The sequence below is a fragment of the Sorghum bicolor genome, chromosome 8 (genome assembly GCF_000003195.3).
Source record: "Sorghum bicolor cultivar BTx623 chromosome 8, Sorghum_bicolor_NCBIv3, whole genome shotgun sequence".
Lineage (NCBI taxonomy): Eukaryota > Viridiplantae > Streptophyta > Magnoliopsida > Poales > Poaceae > Sorghum > Sorghum bicolor.
Genome location: NC_012877.2, coordinates 45487230 through 45510966, shown reverse-complemented (window position 1 = coordinate 45510966; position 23737 = coordinate 45487230). Strand labels below are relative to the sequence as shown.

The following is a 23737-nucleotide window of genomic DNA, read 5'->3' as shown; positions in this document are numbered from 1 at the left end:
TGAATCTGGAAAACTTGGCAAACGTGTTTTGGTTTATTATCACACATTATTCGGTGTGCCCCTATTCAAGAAAGTTAGTTGTTCATGTGTGCATGGTACAACACCTTTGGAACGTTCTTAGCAGCTTGCACATGGAAAAGCAGTGCTAGTGGTGCCACACACACATGGCGGCCGGACCACACACATTGCTGGACGGTATCCGAAGAAATGGCTAGGCAACTAGGAAAACAATCAGATGCAATATACGAGCTAAACTTTTAATTTTGGCGTGTGGTTAAGTGCAAGTCATGTGGGGATATCCATTGGCCTACATGGATTGCTCTTTTTTTCATGATGATTATTAGGCCAGCAGAAGATGGGAGATCAACATGTGTGGATGTGATCTTCTGTCTGTCTTTTATTTATATAGGTCCTCCTTTTTTATCATGAAAGCAGTAAGCTATGTGCATACTCTAAGCAGTCAAATTTATACTGGCAAATAAAGTTTATGCTATCCGCACGATGTGTGGTAACATATATACCCCTTATGGGTAAAACAAATTTATCACGAAGTGTTCTTTTCGGTTTCAAAATTAATAAATATGTGAAACTTAGGGTCTCAAAAGAATCAATCAGCAATACCGCGAAAATCTAAGAGCACCTCGAATAGAGCCCTTGATTAGACCACTCAGGGTTAAAAACCACAACCAATAGGGCCTTCTACTTGTAACCTCCCAAAGTATGAGAACCTCAAATTCTCCCCTCGGGTCCTCATTCCTGGGACCTAGATGAGGTCCTGTTTTTGAGTTTGGTCAATTATCTCCACATGCAAGTATGGACCGTGTTTGCACAACGCTCTGCTCGTTCAATGCCCCGCCGCCTAGTGTGGTGCCATATGATGCTCTGCCTACTCAGTGCACCGACACCCAATACTTTGCCCGACCAGTGCGTCGCCGACCATCTCCCATCTGGCCATCCTAATGGATCCACCTTTATCCTCGGCGCGGCTTATGGCCTAGGGGATCCACCTCCCTACCATCTTATTCCCTTGGCGTCTACTAGTGCCCTTAGTAGATCCATCTCTCCATGGTCCGTCAACCGGCTACCCAGTACTCCCGACAGACCTATAACTAGTGCCCTATCACAACGTCCTCTTCCTTGCTTGTGTCTGGCTTGTTGCCTGCACGGATCCATCTCGTGTCGCCGTCCTCCATGACCTTCTTGTTGGGCATCTTTGCACCAACAACTAGCATGTTTCTCAATCGATGGGAGTGAAGAAGAGAAATAGGAAGTATAGGAATGACAAGTGAGTCTCATATACATATCTCTATTAGGATGGATTTGCGGGCTTCTATTAGACTAGATGCAAAAAAAGCAAGCCCTCAAAAAGGAATGACCTAAAATCAAAATTAGGGGCCCTGATTGGGCTCTTGCTGGATTTGCTCTATGGTATGTTTAGGTTCCATAGACAAAGAGCAACTCCAAAACACTATATAAATCCTTCTAAATTATTAGGAATAGAGTTTCCAGTGAAAAATACCCTCCAACAACTTCTATAGTTGACTATCCTAATATAAGCCATCTTCTATTCTGGAGTTCTCCCTAGCCAAATATAAAAAATAAGAATAACTCTCTAGAGTACACACACGATATATTTAAAGTTGTTGAAGAGTGGAGAGTTATACAAAATGATCTGTATACAAATAGTTTTTCAAATGATGATTTAGAGAGAGGTTTTTAGAAATACCTTTGGAGATGTTCTAAAAACTAGCAGCTGAAAATTATGGTGTGTATGGTAGTTGGATAGAGATGTCATCATATATTAGGATACACCAGCTGAGTAGAACTATATTTTACCAAAGATGATGTTTGGTAAAGTTGCATGAGCGAATGCAAAAAATGAGACAATATTTGGTTGCCCGTATGAGTGGATGCAATCTATCTGACCTATGAGAATGACATGTGGACCACCGCATCCCTACATCCACCTAGCCTGGCTAGCTAGAGAAGCTCAAGATATATCCCACCAACATGCATTCACCCATACAATTGCATATGCTTATGTAGGCATGCAGCCAATCAAACACACTCCTTGCTTAGTTTTATACACTCCACCCATATAGGACGAGGAAGCATATCAACCAAACAAACCCTTAGTTCTAGATTGAAACAGGAGGGTTCATAGTTGGGCTAATTTTTAGCCAAGCCTTTAGCTAATTGTTAGCTTATTGGAGTATATCCAACATATCTGAACAAAATGGATATTGATAATCTAGTTTTTAAAAAAATACACTAAATTCCTTTTTACTCGTTCCTAAAAACATACACGTCATTGTTTTCCATATATGTTGAGTTCTCAACCATGGACGAAATAACTCATCGACATCTTGGCTACACCCTAACTCATACCTAGAACCTTCAAAATAGAATTTTCATTGCCTCCTCTATATCACAGTATCCCCATATCTAAAAATAGTAGCTAGAGAACCAATTTTGATGAACCTCCAAGGCGATGTAGCAGTCAAGCCATGTTGGCCATCCTAACACCATAATTCATAACTAGAACCTCCAAAATGGAATCTACAGTACTTGCTCTACCTCATAGTATTTTCATCTCTAAAATAGTGCTTGGAGATCCAATTTGGTTGAACTCCAAGCAGAGGTGGTGGCGGCAATTGAGGGTAAAGGAGAGCAACAAGGAAAATGGATAGTCTCTATTTGGATGCCTCTGTTTTTCCACTTGGATGCCTCCATTTTTCCAAACATGGATAGACTGGGAGTTAGGATAAAGAACCATTAGATTGAGGTTTTTCCATGAAAAAACAAGACAGGGAGTGGGTTTAGCAAACTGTTGAAGATGGTCTTAGCAAATACAAGTATCTAATAAGGACTATATAATAATTTTCATTACTAGGGATACATGTATGTTTTAGCTTGGGATGCAAACATACATGACACTACTACACAAAAAACTTTTGCACAACATTTGCGAATAGGTTTCGGAGGCGCCAGAATTTTTAACTGTCTCGGTTAATGCCTAGATTAACTGAGACGATTATTTTTTATTAACTAAGGTGGTTAAAAATAACCACCTCGCAAAACCTATTAATTGAAGCAGGCAATGTAACACAACTGTCTTAGTTAATTCCTATTAATCAAGTTGGTTTTCCTAACGCAACTACCTCAGTTAATATGTTAACCGAGGTGGTCAATTATAAGGCCTGTCATGGAAAAGGCCAAGGCCCAACTGGCCCATCCGTGGCCTGATAGCCGGAGTAAGTATAAATATAGGATGATAGGGCTTCTGGTCACTCCTGTCTTTCCCACTCGCTGAAAGGTCCTTGTTTGGTTTTGGTAATTAAGTGACAACTTAGGTGGACTAATAGTGTTTATGTGAGATACACAGGATATTAGTCCATAAGTGAATATGTGATGATGGAGGAGCTCATTGCATATGAGACATGACATGGAGTCATGTGACCAAGGTGGAGAACATCAAGATGAGGCTTGGCTTGATGGACCAGTTGCAAGTGTGAAGGGCAAGTTAGAGGCTTTGAAGCGAGGGACTGTGTGTGACGATGAAGCTTGAGCAAGACTTGGCATCGATGGACCGAGACAATAGTGAAGAACAAGTGAGGTCAAGATTGATGAACCAATATGGTCACATGATGATATGAAGTGGATCATATCATTTGGTGATTGGTTTGTGCATATGTTGCATCAACAATGGAGGAGTTGGAATGGAATGTGCAAGGCGAAGGTATAACCTAGGGCATTTCCATTTCACCATTCATAGTTGTGTAGAGAAGTTTATGACTGGATTTAGGATAGATGGTCGTACTATCAAGAGGGACAAACTTGTTTACATATCAGTCATCTAGTACCACTTGAGCGATCTAACTTTGTATACATGTTAGGATCGAGTGGCGTTGCAAGTTGAGAGGCTAACTCCTTTGGGAAAATGTTTGTGAAAATGCTAACACGCATGCACATGGTGGTGTACACTTGGTGGTGTTGGCACATTTGCAAAAGAGTAGGAGGTTAAAGGGTAGAGAGAGATTTGGGTTTCTCAATGGGATTTAGGTGTTTTTGTGAGAGTGTTTCTTGCTGAGAAACACTCGTCGGATGCTAAGGTTGGTGGTGTCAGACGCTAGACCTGCATCCAACACAGTGTTGGTTGTTTTGCACAGTTTCCTATGGGCCGACGGCGTGTCTGACACTCAAGCGTCAGAGCATCTGACGCACGTAGTGTTTCATAGGTTTTTGTAGAGTGAACGCGTCGGACACTATGGCACGTACGATGATCACCCATCGAACGTGTTCGACGGTGAGTAACCAAGTTTGGGAACTCTCTGAGTAGCTTCCAACATGAGGTGTTGGTGTCAAACGAGTCATGTCGAAGCATCCGATGCCTCTACGTGTGCGAGTTAGCCATTGGTGGCAATAGTTGATTTAAGTGGCTAGTGACACGTGTTAGTGTTGTGAGCATCGGACGCTGGGGTGGCACGTCCGATGCCCATGCATTTTACCCAGTAAAGGCGCAACAACTAGTTTAGCCCTTGCGGTTATAAATAGAGGTGGTGGTCGGCTTTGGCTAGTTGCGGAGCACACTAAGGCCTTGGTGGCTTTATGTGGTGGTGCTTGGGAGCCCTCTAACTCACTTATGCTTGACAGTGTTCATCCAATCGAGTGAGAGAGCGATTCTAGTGCGACTGCATTAAGAGATTGCATCAAGTGGTACTAGGTGTTCGTGTTGTAAGTCAATGGTGCTTGTTAGTCTTGGAGGTTGCCACCTCCTAGACGGCCTGGTGGCTTGTGACTCCATTGAAGCACGCAAGGAGATTGTGCAGTGCTCCAAATAAGATATTGTGAGAGGTACAATGCTCACCCCACAGGGATAGTAAAAGAGCAACTCTAGTGAATTGCTTGTGGCTTGGAGGATCCCCATCTTGAGAGTGGATGTGCGGCCCCACTGAGGGTTTGGCTTTGATTGCCAATTAGCTCGTGATCCATCAAGTGGATGAATCACCACAACGAGGACGTAGCTTGGTGGCAACCAAGTGAATCTTGGTAAAAAAAATCATTGTGTCAACATTGTCTACTCTTCTTGGTGGTTTGCATTCTTCATACACGAGCTTGTATTTACTTTCTCTATACTAGTGCTTGTGTGGTTGCTCTAGTAACTAGTTTAGCTTGTGTAGCTTGCTAGTTACCTTCTTGCTTGTGTAGCTAGAAGTAGTTCCCTTGCGTGGCTAATTTTGTTTGTGTAACCTTGATAGTCACATTGCTTAGTTTGTGTAGCTAAGTAAGTTGCGCTTCAAGACAGCAACGAGGCCCCCATCCCCGATCCCTGATGGGGATTTCATCTATTAGGTGAGCTTTGTGGTCAAAAAATGATCCCCACGGGGAGCTTAACGGTTAAAAACTTATCCCCGTCGGGTGAAGCAGGGAGCAGAACGTTCTGAGAGTCACCGTCCCCGTTACCCGTTGGGGACCCGAGTATACAGGCCAAAAGAATCCCATCACAATATGTTCAGCCCAAGCCCATAATAGAGATATAAATAGCTAGTAACCCTAGCAATCCATCACCTCCCAATTCCACCTTCCCACAACTCGGCCGTCAGCCGCTCTCTCTCGCTCGCTTCTCCCTTCCACACCTGCAATCTCGCGCTCATGGAATGGCAGTTGCGCTGCGTCAACTCAGTGTCCGCCCTCCACGGCTCCACCCCTCCCCACTCAAGCCATCTCGCACTGAATCCATGTCTCGCTCGCTTCTCCCTTCCCCACTGAATCCATGTCTCGCTCACGTTTGTGGAGTGGTGCACTGGCGTTGTGCCATTGTTGGTCCCCAACTCAGTCTCTGTGCCTCCACTCCGCAGTCCCATGTGAGCTTCATCAGGATGGATGCAAAGGCAATAAATGTTATTGATTGTTGAGCTCCATGTTGGGGCATTCATGTTCTAGATTCGTTGATTTTTTAACCGTTTATGCATATGTTGCCAGACCCTATTCCATGTAAATAACAAAGTCATCATTGTAGTACTTTTATTATTGAATTTGTCAAGGATTTTGATTTTTTGTAGAGTATTTTTTCTGAGTCAATCACTTTTAATCGGGTTTGTTCCACCCGATGGGGCCCCGCAACTGCTATCGAGGATGGGGACAAGAGAAAAGAAGCCCTGACACAGGGAACGGGGACGGGGAGCGGGGGAAACTTGGACAATCGGGGATGGGGACGGGGTGCTGCTCCCTAGCGGGGATGTCCCCGTTGCCATCTTGAGTTGCGCTCTCTAATTAGACATTAGTTGCCTTATTATTAAGCATTGCTAGTAAGCTTAGGAGCTTGTGCTTTTGCTTACTAGTTGTGTAGGAGCTCTTCTCGTTTGTAAAGTACTAGTGGTATAGGTTTGTGTGATCTTGCTTAGGAAGCATCTTGTTTGCTTGTTTAGGATCTTTTACAAGGTGCTAGAGAACTTAGTTAGAGGGGTATAGTCTTTGCTAGACCGATATTTTTAATTCCACATTTGTTTTCGTTAGCGGACGTGATAAGTTTTAGAAATGACTATTCACCCCCCTCTAGTATACCATCTCGACCCTTCACTCGCGCAGTCGCGCGTCTCTCAATCCCAATCACGTACAGTTGCGCGTCTCTCCCTGAGCGCACCCTCCCTCCAACCCTTTCCCTCGCAGCGGGGGCAGCCTCAAAGGTCGTTATGGGTGTGGCCTCGCATGGCCACCGCGGACGCTCCCTCCCTCTCGCAACTTCCTCTCTGGGCAGGGATAGCTCTAGGCTGGTGCGGCGCGGATCAGGTGTGGGGTGGCGCAAATCTCCTCCTCCATGGCGGTTCCAACGAGTAGCGGCCGGATCCGACGAGCAAGCAAGCAGATCTGATGAGCAGCGGCTAGATCCGACGGCAGAGCATACATGACGCGCGGCAGCCCATGGTTGGGCTCGGTGGGCCTGTGGATGGGACTGGGAGGCCTGTCCATGGATTTTATTTTTTATTATATTAAGCGAAGTGGGTAGGTCAACCGTCTCGCTAAAGCCACGATTTACCATGACCTTTTGATCGAGGCAGTTGCAAAAATAGCCTCAAAGCCATTTCGCTCGCCACGATTAATTTTCTTGTAGTAGTGTTAGCTAAGGATCCGTTTGGCAACACTCCTTGGAGTTGTTTCTATGTGAAAACCACTCCTCTTAGCCAAATAAAAAGAATTTCTATGTATTTTGATGGAAAGTACTCCCTCCGTTCCATTGAAAGTGTTGTTTTGACTTTCAGATTTGTTATTTAACTATTCATCTTATTCATTTTTTATGCAAATAGTAAAACAAATAAATCATTATTAAAGTATATTTATTGACAAAATAAGTCATAACAAAATAAATAATATTTATATAAAATTTTGAATAAGACGAACAGTCAAATAAGAAGTTCGAAAATAAAAAACAAACACTTTTAATGGGACGAGGGGATTAGACAATAATTGCCTTCTTCTAACACGATCGAACTAAAATCACTCTATCAAAGAATCAAAGAGATCGAACTAAGAATAAGGAATAAAATCTACCAAACATACCCTAATGATTTAGATGGTTAACTTTTAGTGAGCTAAACTAATAATTCTCCTTAGCCCGTGAATTCGAAGGCGTGTGGAGATTAGTGCCGTGAATTATGGCGCGGGGTTTTGGACTTAGCTTGCATTGTTTAGACATTTTTTTTTGACGATTTCAAAGAAATTTATTACCCGCAGCAAGAAGCTGCTAAGATGGTTACAGAGTTAAGGTCTACTTGGAGTAGAGCCTGAAACAGAGAACAAATGGGGCCACAAGCAGGCCTGATACAATTACAGTTTTGAAATGTAATCATGGAGGTACGGGCCTGTTTTGCTAAAGTATCAGCTGTAGAATTTTGACTTCGGTTGATTTTGAAGAGTTGAGTCTGAAGAGTGGCTGCAGCATTAATGAAAGCTTGTGTAAACGGTTTGATTCTCCACTGGGGCGGGTTTTGTTGATTCTCCTGATGGAGAAAATGCACCAGTTGCTGGGAATCTGAAAGAAAGCTGCAGAATGGAATTTGAAGAGCCTGAACAATAGATACTCCAAGAGCTAGGGCTGCAGCCTCAGCCATGAGAACGGAGTGGCAGTGCTGAAGTTTAGCTTGGACATAGATGTATTGAGGCGGCTGTACCTGAAAATTTAGGATAAATATGCCTAGACCAGCATTGTTAGCATATATATTTTGATCATCAGGGGTTACTGCTGCATCAACATAACATTTTTAACCCTGGAGATTTGCTGGTAGGGGGCAATAGTGTGCTGCTGGCTGTTGTAGATTTTCCTGCAAAACTGAAAATTGATTACCTTGGTTTTGAGCAATATGAGATGATGCCTGGGCTGGAGTTTGCTCATTTTGTGTCGTGTAGGCTTGGATGGCTTGATGAACCTGAGATGCTGTCCAATCCTTTCTGTTGAAATGGTAGTCATTTCTGGCTTTCCAAATGAACCAGAGAGTATAAAGAAACTTGCTCAATAGAGCCTCAGGAGTGGTATCATTAACAATAAGGGTTATCGTTGATTGGACACCATCAATTTCGGGGGTAAAATTAGCTGTGTTGATGGAAGGGTTGGCTGTGAGCCATACCTGGCGTGGGAGGGTACATTGGAAAAACAGATGGTAGTCATCTTCAATCATGTTGCATCTATCACATGTGTTATTACCTGAGGATGAAAATCTGGTTGCTCTGCCAGCTGTGGCTAAGGCCCTTCTTATGAGTCTCCAGGCGAAGGTTTTTATGATAGGAGGGATACTTTTGGTTTTCCAGATCCTGCATAGAATTGTGTTAGCCTGAGGAGTGATGCTTCTTGTACCTGTGGCAGGAATATGCAGAATATTGTTATTAGAGAGATGTCTGTAGATAGCTTTAACAGTTCCTAATCCATCTTTGGCTGGAGTCCATCTTAGGATGTCAGTGTGAGTACTGTCAACCGTCGGGGTATTTATGATATGGCTAATGGCTTGATTGTCAAAAGTGTTGGTGAGAAGAGGTAGGTTCCAATTACGAGTGCCTGGGTACCATAGTTGATTTACAGTGCTTGGAAGAGGTAGAGTTGTGACCGGGATGAGTAGGTGGTCATAGATGGACTTCCAGATATCACACCAGGGGGCTGACCAAATAGAGCTGTTGCCTTGATGTAGTTGAAGCTGCACACTTTCCGAGAGTTCCTGTTTGACCTGTAAAATTGAAGACCAGAAAGCGGACTTGGGAACATTGTTAGTAGTTGTCCAGAAAGAGGAAGTGGGATAGTACTTTGCTTTGATGATTTGTTGTAAGAAGGGGTTTTTATTAGAAGCCAGAGTGTAAGCTGTGTGCATAATTAGGCTTTTATTAACAAGATGAAGATCTCTTATTCCTAAACCTCCATTTTGACGAGATTGACAGATATCCTCCCAAGACCTGAAATGGATGGGGTTAGTGGTATTCTCCTCCTGGATTCCTGTCCACCAAAATCTTCTAATGATGGCTGTTAGTTCAGCAATAAAAGTTTTGGAGAAGAGGATGGTGGACATATAATAAACAGGAATGGCAGAGAGAACAGATTGAATATAGGTGAGCCTGCCAGCATGATTTAATTTGTTTGCTTTAACAGTGGTGAATTTAGCATGAAATTTATTCTTGATGAAAGCATATGCTTTGTTTCTGTCTTTATGATTAAAAATCATGGGGTGGCCTAGGTGGATTGTGTTTGGGTTTAGATCAGGAACAGGGAAAATGGGGGTGGCTTCCTCATGAGCTTGCTTAGCACACATTGATAGGAATGTGGTTGCGATGTTGCGTTCAATATGATGTGCGTCCCTATTCCCTAGTCCCGATCGATCCAAACCCGGCACTTTGCTCAATTATTAACATGCAAGTGGTCTAGGATAATATACCAGTATTGAGAAGTTGCAACAGCAAGAATGTGCAGGTGACAACCGTTGAAGATTTTACTATCAAATATAATGGACTGCTATTACTAGCTAGGTGCCTATTGAAAAAGAACTAAACCATCCATGTCGAGAGGCTGACGAGCGCGCTACAAGTAGTAGGCTTTGTAGGGGACAGAGACAACGACGTTATCTTTGTGTTGCACCGATTAAAGTTTATTTATTCAGAGCCTGAATCTTCCTACCCAATTGTTAGATTTCCATAGGTTTTCAATATATGAGCACATCTTGTTCATTTTATCATTGCAACGGCACGCACACCATGAACTGTGAAGTACATTACTTTTCAATATATATTGCCCTGTTCGATTGTTCCATAACCGACTGTTTCGGACCAATAAATGTTCTACAGTAGCACAAAAGGCCTTGTTCACACTTTCTTTTGTATTTGACAAATATTATCAAATCATGGACTAAGTAGGCTCAAAAAATTTGTCTCATAAATTATAGGTAAACTGTATAATTAGTTTTTGTTTTCGTTTATATTTAATATTTTATGTACGTGCCACAAGATTTGATATGACGGGGATCTAGAATTTTTGATAAAGTTTTTTAGAACTAAACAAGGCCATGAAAGAACTGTTTGGCTAGGAATCGATCCCACGTAACTGAATGAGGCGGAACTGTGTCAACCGAATCCAATTTTGGCATTCTGAACTCGAATATTATATATCTTGTAATTCAACCTTTAGCTGTTTCATTAAATGTGAGGTTTGCTGATGTGAACTACATGTGGCAGTAGGGTCCGCAGTCTACCCTCCTACTATCAGCACAGAAACAAGAATATAATTCTCAATTTAGCAAACAAATGATACAATGAAGTAGGTTCCATATGTAAGCCCTATTTCCCACCATACTATACATGAGAGAGCATCGATGATGGATCGTTCGGATCGATCACAATAGAAGATATAACAAATAGTAATGCGTATGATTAAATTAGTTTGCAGTGAAAACGACAAGATTTGTGCTATAAATTTCTCGTTAGTTTGAAGTTTGGGCCTTATTTAGTTCCAAAAATTTTTGCAAAACAGGTACTGTAGCACTTTCGTTTGTATTTGACAAATATTATCCAATCATGCACTAACTAGGCTCAAAAATTCGTCTCGTCAATTTCGACCAAACAGTACAATTAGTTTTTATTTTCGTTTATATTTAATATTTTATGCATATGTCTAAAGATTTGATGTGACGAAGAATATGAAAAATTTTGTAAAATTTCCCAGGAAGTAAACAAGGCCTTGTTCGGATCCCGTTCCAGCGACGCCAATAATTATGCCATGCACCCAACTACGACAAGACCCCGGACGGGGCCCGCCTTGAGCAGAGGGAACTCGTGCGTTCTTCTGCGGCCACGGCTGGTTGTTGTGCGTTGTGGCGTGTGGTCTGCCACGGTGCCACCGTGTTTGCTTGCTTGCGTGGGCAAGAAGGATAAATTTTACTGTATATTTAAACACATGTATGTGCTACAAAATTTGACTGGGTCTTACTAAGACTCGTGGATGAAATTTCTAAACTCATGCTACGGCCTTGTTTAGTTCTGAAATTTTTTTTGTTTTGAGTATTGTAGCATTTTCGTTTTTATTTGACAAATATTGTCTAATTATGGATTAACTAAACTCAAAAGATTCATCTCGCGATTTATAGGCAAACTGTGCAATTAATTTTTGTTTTTGTCTATATTTAATGCTTTATGCATATGCCGTAAGATTTTATGTGAAAATCTTGAAAAGTTTTTAGTTTTTGGGGTGAACTAAACATATAAGTTTGCATTGAGATCCCAAAAATAGTTAATAGAGTAATAATGCAATTCATCTAACCTGTTTTTTATAATTCTAGTTTGATATAAACTAGATAGTTCTTGGCTAAGAGACGGAATTGGAACCAAGAGCAGTATCCCACTTTGTTGTTCTCAATGTTTGCCTCAGAGGCACAGTGCGCAAAGTCGTCTCAAGAAGAGAATATTTTTCTAGATTGACGGATGTATCATCCTAAAAAAAATTCGGTGGTACATCCCTCCGCACAATGTTTCCTGCCTGTTTATGTGGATACGCTCGGTAAGGGTACTCATAATGTAGATTCTATCGTAGAGTTTAAAGTTATTTATTATCTCGAACAATATGGACTTAGAATCTAAATAAAACTTGGGGTCTTATTTTTTCTATCTTTTTCTTCAATAAATATGCTACCACATCAACAAAATACTATAAATAATATGTAATTAATTGTCTTAGACTCTGTGATAGAGTCTTGCATTGTGAGTGCCCTAATGGCGTTAGCCAACTGCCTCGGTAATGGGTGGTGGTTACTGCAGATATATCCAAAATTTCAGAACCCTTTACATTCATGCAAACATGTGAAATTCTTGTATTCGAAATAGTAAATTGACCAAAATTCAACAATACCGATGTCGGTTCGATAGGAAAACATTTAATTATCATTTCTTTCAAATTTATTAAATTAAAATATGAAAAAGCTAGATCACCAGAAGTATTAAGTCAACGAACTAAGAAAAGAAAGAAAGTTGAGTCAATGAGAAAATGTTGAATCAACAAACTTGGTACTCTCTTCGTCCCCATACATGAGAAATCCCATGAAGTTCTGAATATTATAGAGAAAAAAGAAGTACACAAATATGGTACTGTGCTTATGTTTACTCTATCCGTCCTAAAAAAAAGTGTTGTTTTAGGTTTTCGTGTTACAAGTTTAACGCAATTTATAGAAAATACGTGCAATATTTGTATCTCTAAATAAATTTATTAAAAATTTCTATTGATTCTAATTATGTACTATAAATATTAATATTTTTTACTATATATTTAGTTAAAGTAATTTCTCAGGAAGCGCAAAAGACACTATTTTGGGACGGAGGGAGTACATCTGATGATTGAATTCCAAGCCAATAATACCGACTAATAATTAACATAAGTTAAAAAAGAATCCATAAACACAAATTATCTTATCCGTAGCACAAGAGAACGGAAGCTAATGAATGGGTTTGTTAAGTAACGACGCCAAGCTGCCATTGTTAATTCAGCCACGAAGTATCCGTCGCAAGCTGATGCTGACGAGACCAATGAAATGGATTCTTCAACCAATCCACCAAATCGGCGTGCATCGATCAATCAATCAGTCGGTCGTTGCAGTTACCGACTAAGATTCGCCTTTTCACGTAGCATGTCCCTAATTTATTCTACGTACGCGTTACCTTTTCACACACACGGCAAAGACGTGCCTGGTTCACGTATACGAGTACCGTGTACGTGAGTACGTAATAGCCGCCGGGAGAAATGCGTGCTACCCTGTCCCGTGAGCAAATTTGCCGGTTCATAATAAAGGCATTGTCTACTTCCCAAATTTTTTTAAAATTCACCGTCGTATCGAATCTTACGGCACATACATAAAAAGTATTAAATATAGTATTGCACAGTTTACCTATAATTTATGAGACGAATCTTTTGAGCCTAATTAGTCTATAATTAAATAATAATTATCAAATAAAACCAAAAATAGTACACTAGCAAAACCAAAAATTTTCGCGAACTAAACAAGGCCAAAGTACCTTAGCTTTACATATAGTACATCTCATGTACATGTACAACAATATTAAAAACGAAAACCACTTCTCTATACACGTATATTTGTTTATCTACAAATACATGTGCATATTTGCTGGTTAATAAAGTGACTTGAGATTTAGGCAACACTTAAAAGATGCAATTAGTTATTTACCTAACTAATATGATCTGTATTTAAAATATACTAGTATCGTCGTCTTATAATTCCATTGTTATGTTTCAAAAATAAAATGTATCAACCCCCCTCCCCCCCAAAAAAAAAATCTTTAGTAAAAATCTGTCAACGTCTAAAGGACATCCATTTATGCCTGAAGGCCGTACGAAAAAATGGCAAAAACCAACATAGACTTGTCTGGACCATATATGTGTCGCACTGCGTGTATACAAACTACAAAGGCGTTCAATGGTGTTGTTCTTGTCTCTTGTAGTCTTGCCATGGTTTTCCATCCACACACAAAGGTGTCACAACTCACAAATGTCCAACAATGAATTCTTGAAAAAAATATATAAAGAGAGACCCTGTGGTTTATCTCAACATGTCATTGTTTTATTATTCTCCATGATTTTTTTTAAAAAAATACTTCACTACTCTTTTGGATTCCCACAGGAATACCAGCACTAATTAATTCTCTTAATTACTTTTCTTGTCGGTATGTACAAGTTCAGATTATTTGTAAGCTAAACAGAATTCAGTATATGATGACTTCATCGCGCGTGACACATACACACCCTCCTGAAATGGACAAATTCTTCGAGCACCAGCTTCTTGCCTCCATTGTATTCCAAAGTAGCAAACCCCCCAACACTAAAAGTCTACCAAAGTCCAGCAATTTGGTCAAGATCTTTTGCACATTATGCAAGCAACTTCTTTTTTGAAAGAGACACTTGCAAGTACTTGCAAGAAACTTATGATGCTCATCAACCACAGGGCGATGATACGATAGCTAAGTTACTCCTCATTTGTCGGAAAAAACTTCTTGAACCTTTAGGTGAAGATTAAATATGGTTGCAGACACGACATATAACTTCATAGCGTGTTTATGAGCGGTTTGAGTTTGTGATCTTGCATGACATTGATCTATATATGTCTCTTCTTTTCGAGCAAATGGATCTGTCTATGTATGTCTCCATCTAGCTGGTTGCTTCTCTTTCTCATCATATATACAACTTAATTTATTTGCACGGAAAATTTGGAACAGTGAGGTCTAATCATGGAGGGATTTTGTGGTTGAACTTTATTCTAATTTTCCGTCTAAATTCCTCAACTTATCTGTCTTAAAAAGAATATAATTTTTTAGGAATAAAACAATTTTAAAGTACCATTAATAACATTTATATTACCTGTAATATATTATCATAATAAATCTAATTAGAGTATAAATATTGATACTTTTTTCATACAAACTTGATCAAATTTAAAAACATTGACTTAATCAAAATCTAGAATTGTATTCTTTTCGCGATGTATGAAAGTAGGGATGAAAATAGACTGAATACGAATGAAAATCAACGATATTATATTTATTTTCATATTTCTATTTGGATTTAGATTCAAATACGGGGAGTGTTAGCTATATCAAATAAGATATGATTGGGTAACATCATAATATACAATTTAAGTATTCCAATATTATACTGTATTGGATGTTAAATATTTAAACTTAAGATATGACCGATCTGAAATCCTCTAAATGAATTTGGTAATACAGTCAAAAAATATTGTATCATTTTTTACCTCTAGGGCCTTGTTTACTTCCACCCCTAAATCCAAAATTTTTCAAGATTTCTCATCACATTGAATCTTTAGACGCATGCATGAAGTATTTAATATATACGAAAATAAAAACTAATTATACAGTTTAGTCAAAATTTACGAGACGAATCTTTTGAGCCTAGTTAGTCTATAGTTAAACAATAATTACCACAAACAAACGAAAGTGTTATAGTTTTACAAATTTTTTTCGTTCACTAACTAAATACGGCCTAGATGGGTTCGGGGTAAAACAGCCAACAATTCCAGCCGTTCTGATCAGATCTTGATTGGACTGCTGGGACGCGCCTAAACGGCACATAGAGTTGCCACAGGTGGCCTCTGCACGGAGGATCCTCCTGCCTTTTATGCCGATTCGTCTTCGTGGGGCGCACCCGTCTCCTCTCTCTCTCCTCTCTGTGTTCCCTCTCGCTCCCTTGCCCTCTCTACGCCAGTACGCCTTCTCCGAAGCCGCCATTCCCAAGAGCAGCAGCAGCAGCAGCAGCAGCTGAGCTCGTCGCCCCAGGACGCAGCGCCACCGGCACCACTCCGCCGCCGCTTGCCCCTCTCACACGCGTGGAGATCCGGGCCGGCATTTCCTGGTAAGCTTGAGCCTCCAGCTCCGCTCTTTAGCCGTTTTCCCATCCCAAATCCGGTCCATGGGCAGGGCTGGGTTCAGATTAGTTGCGAATTTGCTGTTTCCGCGGGGTTCGTAGCGGCTCCGCGAAATGCGGCGTCGCTGGAGCCGAGTTGGCGCCGCCGCCGTCTGGATCTGGAGCTAGCTTCGTGTGTTTCTTCTTGAGCAGAAAAGTTTCTATTTTTCCTCTCCATTTTCCCGGTTTTTAGTAGATTTAACTGGCCTTGTCTGCGAGAGGCAGCTCTCTCTGTTTCCGGTTTGGTTTCCTCTGCTTGGTGATTCGAAACGGAGAGTGAAAATGGGTGTTTTGTGGAGAATCTGGCCTTTATTTTCCCCTAAACTGTGGCTTCCCAAGTTCTTGATTTGCACTACCCTTGCTTGCCAGTTGTGACTTCAGTTGATTCCGTTGTCAAGTGTATACTTCTCCTTGGCGCCTTGCGTGCTCGCCTCTGAATTTCTTTTCTGAAATTCCTCAGCAGTTTTGAAGACGTAGCTGTTGCCATGTCTCAATCACTAACTCTGGATCTCATGATCTTTGCAGGGTGGGCACTGGTTGCTGCGCTTGTTACTAAAAAAAGGCGCCTGCTTTTTTTTGGAGCTCCCCGGTGCTCTCATCTCGGAAGACGTTCAGTGAAAGGTGTGGGTATTGTACTTTGACTTGCCTGCCCAGGATGCCCCTGCCGGCGACGGACTGAGTTGGCGTACTCCTTGTCTGCCAGTGTTGAATCAGTCTAATTGGGCCATGGGGTCGTCTGGCTGTAGCTCTGAGATAGTTGAGTCCACCGAGGAATTCGACAGTACACCCTTTGGTGGATCCAGCTTGCTGCATATTAAACTCAAAGATGAAGAGAAGCGCGGCAAATGTCATGATTATCCTGTGGAAGATGACCTCGACCAGCTTCTTAAAGCTATTGATAGCAGGACCTTCCGAAGGGCGCTTAGTCCTGGCAGCACAGGTGGAAATGCGCTGGGGAATAGTGTTCTCAAGAAACCAGCTAGGTCTGGGTTGTCTCAAAGTGCAGGCATCGGGATATCCTCTAAGACTGTTAATATGAAGCAAGCGCTGAGAAGGCTATGCATTTCCCAGGCATCGGAAATGGCTGCAATGAAGAGGTTGTCGATGTCACCTGGATCTTCAAGTTCATCCGAAGCTGGGACTATCCACAGGCTTTATGCCTCTTTGATGGTCCAAAGTAGTTCTGAGGGTCTTCTGCATGATGATGAGAAGATGAACCTGATTGAAATATCGCTCACTCCAGAGAAGATTGGTTCATCTAGAGGTACGAGTGAGTTCAGCGAAGACTGTGAATTTGAGACAGCTGATGGAAGTGCAGTCACCTCTACCTCTATCTGTTCTGCTTCGTCAACCTCCGCTGAGATTAGGAAGATCAGAATCCAAGATGTAATCAGTGGTGACCCTATGGATAATGAGAGTTCCTTGGTGGAAAATGGTAAACTAGGAAGTAAATTTTCTGTAGCTACTGATGATGGCTCTCCCAGAGTCCCAATCTTGAGCAAACCTATCACTACATCCCGACTTGTGAAGCCAGTCTTTCGATGCAAGCCTTCTGGTAAGAAGAAAGTGAAAGAAGAACCATCTTCGTTGGGTGATTCCTCCAATAGTACTAAATTCTGCTCTTCAAAGGAGTCAATCTCCCTCGCATCAACCAGCTGCTCTTCAACATCTAGTGTTACAAATCCCACCAGCTGTGCAGAAGAAGAGAAATCAACTCCAGGACCAGAAAAATCTGATGGAACATCTTCTGAGTGGTTGGCAGAGGAAAAGGGCGAGTGTTCCCAGAATTCAAAGAGCAGTATTAGTGAGTATGGTTGTAGCACAAGTATCAGCGGCGAGAGCCAATTTGGATTGTGTGGCTATAGTAACAGGCCACACATGGCAAAGGATCTGCGGTGGCTAACCATTCGTCAGTTGGCATTGCAACAGGGTTCCTTAGGACTCGACAATTTCAAGCTTCTGAAGAGGCTTGGTTGTGGGGACATTGGGACTGTATATCTTGCTGAGTTGGTTGATTCAGATTGCTTATTTGCTTTGAAGGTTATGGACATTGAGTACCTTATTAATAGAAAGAAGATGCTACGAGCACAAGCTGAGAGGGAGATATTAGAAATGCTAGATCATCCATTTCTCCCGACTCTTTATGCCCATTTTACCACGGACAATCTCTCATGTTTGGTCATGGAGTACTGTCCAGGCGGTGATTTGCATGTTCTTCGTCAAAGACAACCTGGAAAAAGCTTTCCAGAGCCAGCAGCAAGGTAAATTCCAATCAATAATTAAAACTTAAAACATTATTTTATATTCAGTGCACTAGAAGTCTCCATGATTTTTTCTGTTCCTTTTCTGACTTTGGTAATTCTTCTAGAAATAAATTTGCCTAGTGACAAATGACCAATATACTACTGTACACTGTTTACTTTACAAAGTTGTTTCAATCTGATTTTCTTGTTTATCACCAAGATTGAATTGCATGCTTAAAGCTACCCATGTAGCCAGATGAAGTTTTTAGCACACTTTGTGTTTTAAGTCAATATCTCCTTGAGAGAACTGCGATGATGTATTTGCACTCCTTTGAGTTTCAAATACACATGAAGAGGAGTACCCATTGGACGAAAGAAGATAAAACCCCTCTGTTTCTATAGAGGTACGGAGAAGGTTGCGGTTAATAAAGTAGGTGAAGTGGTTGGGTTTTGTGAGCTGTTCGAACCACTGCGGGATGTGACTCCAAGAGCCCAACGAGAATGAATACCCACACAGAAGTGTCAAGACTAAGCTCCCTAATAGAATGTAACTGATCCATTCTGGATCGATCAAATTGGTACAGAAGTTATAACATGGGAAAAGCACAGAAAACACGACTTATTTGAATAACCCGGTGACCTACCAATTGTAGAAGTAGGATTTTTGGCAAGCAATAAGCAGTAAGCACTTAAATAATACAATTCAAGTGTACCAGATTCTTTATCATTTTGAAGAAAAGTTTCGGGAGGAAAGGGAACCAACAGAGAGATCCAAATCGAACCTAAATGGGAATGACATGAAAAATGTTTTTCAAAACCTATCATTAAGGGGGTGAGGACGGTATACGGAAGGAATAAGAAAAACTTGTGATTGGTGTGGAGGGGAAGATCTGCTTATGAAATTGTTCAAGAAAGAGTCGTCTCATTTCATTATTTCTTTGTTCTTTCCAATTCATTCACTCCGACGGCTGGCGCTATGCGAACTGCTAGTCTGCTATGTTCTTTTGCACAAATAGCTAAATTGTCTGATTGATCATTTCACTAGGATCTTGCATTTGTGCCTCCATTTTAACTGTTACCTGGGCATGTAGTTGTAGGCACTTCAGTCTTTAATTGGTTTGTCATGCATTGTAACTGTTACCTGGGAATGTAGTTTAGTTGTAGGCACTTGAAAGTACAGTCTTGGTTGGTTTGTCAGGCTCATTCAGTGCCCATAAGCTTATCACAAAAACAATGTCATAGGCCTTCTTTTTGCAACAGTAATAGCTTGCTGTTAAAAGTTAATCGTCAACCTGTACCTTCTGTTTTGTATTTTTCTACTCTGTTGTGCTTTTGAATTATGCATGGCCTGTTTGCCTTCTTGTACGTTCATTTAGTTCTCAACTAGTTTGTTGTGCTTTGATCGTTTATGATAGTGATGAAATGGTTGCATTGTAGGTTTTATGTTGCAGAAGTTCTCCTTGCTTTGGAATATCTTCACATGCTAGGGGTCATATACCGTGATCTAAAGCCGGAGAACATTCTAGTCCGTGAAGATGGGCATATAATGTTATCAGACTTTGACCTTTCACTGAGGTGCTCAGTGAATCCAGTGCTCCTTCGGTCATCTTCTATTACAGCAAATCACCAACCAAGGAAACTTACAGGACCTTGTGCAGAGAACTACTGCATCAATTCGTCTTGCCTCCAGCAACCCTCTTGTGCCCAAACATCTTGCTTCACACCACGACTACCATCAATTCCAAAGCCTCGGAAGCCCAAGTCCTCCCAGAAAAGGCTTCCTCAGCTTGTTGTAGAGCCTACTGATGCACGCTCTAATTCCTTTGTTGGCACACATGAGTACCTTGCACCAGAAATCATCAAAGGGGATGGCCATGGAAGTGCTGTTGACTGGTGGACCTTTGGCGTCTTCCTTTATGAACTTTTATATGGCAAGACACCCTTCAGAGGACCTGGGAATGATGAAACATTGGCAAATGTGGTCTCACAGAATCTCCGGTTCCCAGACAATCCATCTGTGAGCAGCAACGCCAAAGATCTGATCAGAGGTTTACTGGTGAAGGAGCCTGAGAACAGATTTGGATCGTTGAGAGGAGCTGCTGAAATCAAGCAGCACCCTTTCTTTGAAGGATTGAATTGGGCTCTGATTCGTTCTGCTGCTCCTCCAGAGACACAACCTTGCAACGTCGTGACTCTTGCCAAAGAGCGGAAGAAAGAAGGCAAATGCCTGGAGTTCAGAAGCAACTCCGAGGACCTTGAATTTGAAGTTTTTTAGTGTGGTTCTGGTACAGTTTAGCACCATTTCCGCTGATATAGCCTACATTTTTTTCTTTGAGTAGCCAAAGGCTGGGGGTGTACATGTAGATTCCTGTATTTCAGTAACTGCTATGTCCCTGTCAATAGCATCACCAAATTGAAAAGAATAAGCACAGCTTATGCTATTATTATCATTGCTGCTGCATATGAATTGGTTCCTATTGGAGGCTAAGTAAATTTCACTTTCACGAACCTTTGCTGATCCCTTTCATGCTAACACTGAAATGGACGGATCCCTGGAAAATTGCATTTGATTGCACGGATAATTGTTAACAGTAACAGTGAGGCAATAGCATCTTTGTATTTTCTGATTTATATAGGAATTTTCTCCAAATGCAGTTTTGTGTACAACTTTACTCCAGCTGAAATTTACAGTTCCATTAAACCCAGAGTATTTCAAAGGGGAACCCATTTAATTAAAATCCACAAATTTCTTAGTCCCCATAAATTCTCAACCAGTTTCAGTGCATTGAAGAGTCCCAAGAAAAGTCTCAAAATAATCGAACTGTGGCGATTCCAGTGGTACATCTTTGTCTGATTCCTCCATAGGATTCTGCTGCAGATGGCATCAGAACCACTTGGTCATATGGATCCGATCACATGCTGGCATCCAGGCTTCCACATGTCTGTAACATCACTTGTCAAGCGTGCATGTATCATTCATACTGTCTGAATCCCAAGCTGAGCCAGCAGCTCAGCACAAATGCAGTTCTGAACTTTTAGTAGTTCAGTTTCATCCTACAGATGTCCTGATGGCAATTCCGCAACTAACTGGCTCAGATTGTCGGATGAGCCCCAGTGCTATGAGTATGACAGGGACCTTGCTTGTGTCTGTTACAAGCTATCATTTGTGATCCATGACCGACACCGCCATGATTAGGGCAAACACCTAAGCATTACAGTAACTAAAATGTCCATGATGCGTCAAATAAGAATATTGCTGGTGCCATGTATTCTGACCATGAAATTTTATTCTGCTGTTTGGTAGCAGCGTAGCACCAGTTATATGCAAGTTTGCAGCTGACGGTGGTTACGTTAGGTTGGTGTCTTTAGGCTAGTTTTTTTTTCTTATTGCATTCATTTACATCTAATATGATGAAGAGGGAAAAAAAGCATATTGGAGTTGAAGCCTCTGTGACGGTGCCATGTCATGGAATCATCCTTTCACACTCGGCAGGCATATCTGAAAGCTGAACATCCACCTTGCCTTTTTGCTCTAGGCATGGAATTGTATACAGGAAAGTGATGGCCATGGCAGCCTTTAGAAGGTTCACTCACATTCCCAGTGCAGATGCACATCACTTTGCAGCATCCGAAGCAATGTCTACCCTAATAAGCAGGTAAGGCAACACCCACTCCACTTTCTAAGATGCTTGAAGAGTGTGGTTCAAGTACAAGTCTCGTGGAGATACATCGTCATCCATGTTCTTGCACTGATTAGCCTCATGATCCCCAAAAAGCAGCTGTGATAGGTGCTTTGGTTTGGAAAAGAGTTTCGAAATGTGACAAAGAATGATTTTTTTGAGACGATGGATCGGGCATTCTTGACTCAAGATGGCAACGGGTACCTGAAATCCGAGTACCTGACAGATTTTACCCGATAAAGAGGCGGGTATGAAATGAATTTTCTATCTGTGGGCATGTTATTGGGCAAAATCCTATACCCATCGGATATGGCGGGTACGAGTGTGGGTGTTTACTACCCATACCTGCCTACCCGCGGGTAAAAAATACCCGTCAAAATAACTAGCCACCCTTGTCATTTTAGCCTATATAGCACATGAATTTGGTCTAAATCCAACTAAACTCTCCTAATGTATATGTATATGAATTTGATGTTGTCATATGAATATTAGTTTGTAACTTGCTGGAGGTTTAGTATGATTTTCTTTGTGTAAATATATGATATTTATATGTAATTCTCGGGTATAATAGCGGGTGTGGGTTACCCGTCGGGTAGAAATTACCCGCGGGTGCGGGTATGGAATTATTTTCCTACCCGTGTGTGGGTACGGGTAACCCGACGGGTAAAATTTAGACTTCGCGGGTGCAGATACGGGTGGCCACTACCCGTCGGGTGCGTACCCGTTGCCATCTCTATTCTTGACTAGCTGCATTGAGAGTAGGGCCTGTTTGATTTTCTGATCTGAAGCTTAGTTGCCTAAAGTTTAGGACTCAAATTTTAGACAACATTAGCTCATTGTGCGGTCTAAAGTTTTTGTGAGGTGGACTAAATTTTAGACCATGGAATCCAAACAGGCTCTAAACGACACACAATTACTTGCCCCCACACTACATCTTCAACCTCTCACCCTAGCCACCCGATGTTGGCTGCACCTGCTAACCTCGGCCAACAGAGTTGCTACTGTTGGTCGTGCCACTCACCACCTGTTGACACCGTTTTTGGACACGTACCCAAAGACCAGTAGAGTATAGATCGGCAGGTGAAGCAACGGTAACTAGTCTGCAGAAGAGTTGCCGATGGGGATGGTTGCCGATGAAAAGACGAGTGATTATGACTAAGTCCAGGGGTGGTGACGTGTTCTTGCCGATGATCAATATTGGTGCTTGCCGATGGCCATAATAGGGAGACTGCCGATGACTCTGAAAGGAAGCGTGGAGGTTGCCGATTGATCTGTGGCGGTGTCCCGGTCGGTTACGAGGGGATGGTTCTATGTTTTCCTTAGTTATTTAAAATCGTTTTGTATACGGATTCTGTTTAGTTTGGAATTCGAGTCCTAGTCGTGTCTGATTGTAGCTCTTTGAGCAGGGTATAAATGTAGACCCTAGGGCCTTGTAATGAATCATCGATCAATCAATCAAACACAATTTTTTACTCATATTCCAGCATCTACTTTTCGACGATTTCGTCATATTTTCCTTTTTCACTATGAGTTCTTAGGAGTTCGTCGACTTAAGCTCGGCGTATTCTCGAGTTCCGCGTGAATACCTCTTGGCCGTGACATCCGGACGCATCGCTGTTGTCGGGACCAAAGTATTTGAGTTATCACCTTTGCCAATAGTAAGGTCAAATCGGCTGGCACGCTTTATCGTTTGAATCGGGTATTAGCCCTTTGTGTTTGCAGATCAGCTTTTGCACCAACAAATCTTTTGGCATGCTCGGTGGGACATTCTCAACATCAAGATCAACATGTCGACTACCGAGTTCGACTTGGAGAACGTCATCCCTGTGACAGAAGCCAATCTCAGAGATGAGCAGAAGCAAGCTATT

The 23737-nt window shown here is 41.6% G+C and overlaps 1 protein-coding gene across 1 annotated transcript; it reads left to right on the top strand.

Moving 5' to 3' along the window:
- LOC8063251 (serine/threonine-protein kinase D6PKL1) lies at positions 15674–20699 on the top strand. The gene is made up of 3 exons (XM_002443131.2): positions 15674–15895; positions 16472–18207; positions 19627–20699. The coding sequence occupies exons 2-3, from the start codon at positions 16673–16675 to the stop codon at positions 20462–20464; spliced, it is 2373 nt and encodes a 790-aa protein (XP_002443176.1). The 5' UTR covers positions 15674–15895; positions 16472–16672; the 3' UTR covers positions 20465–20699.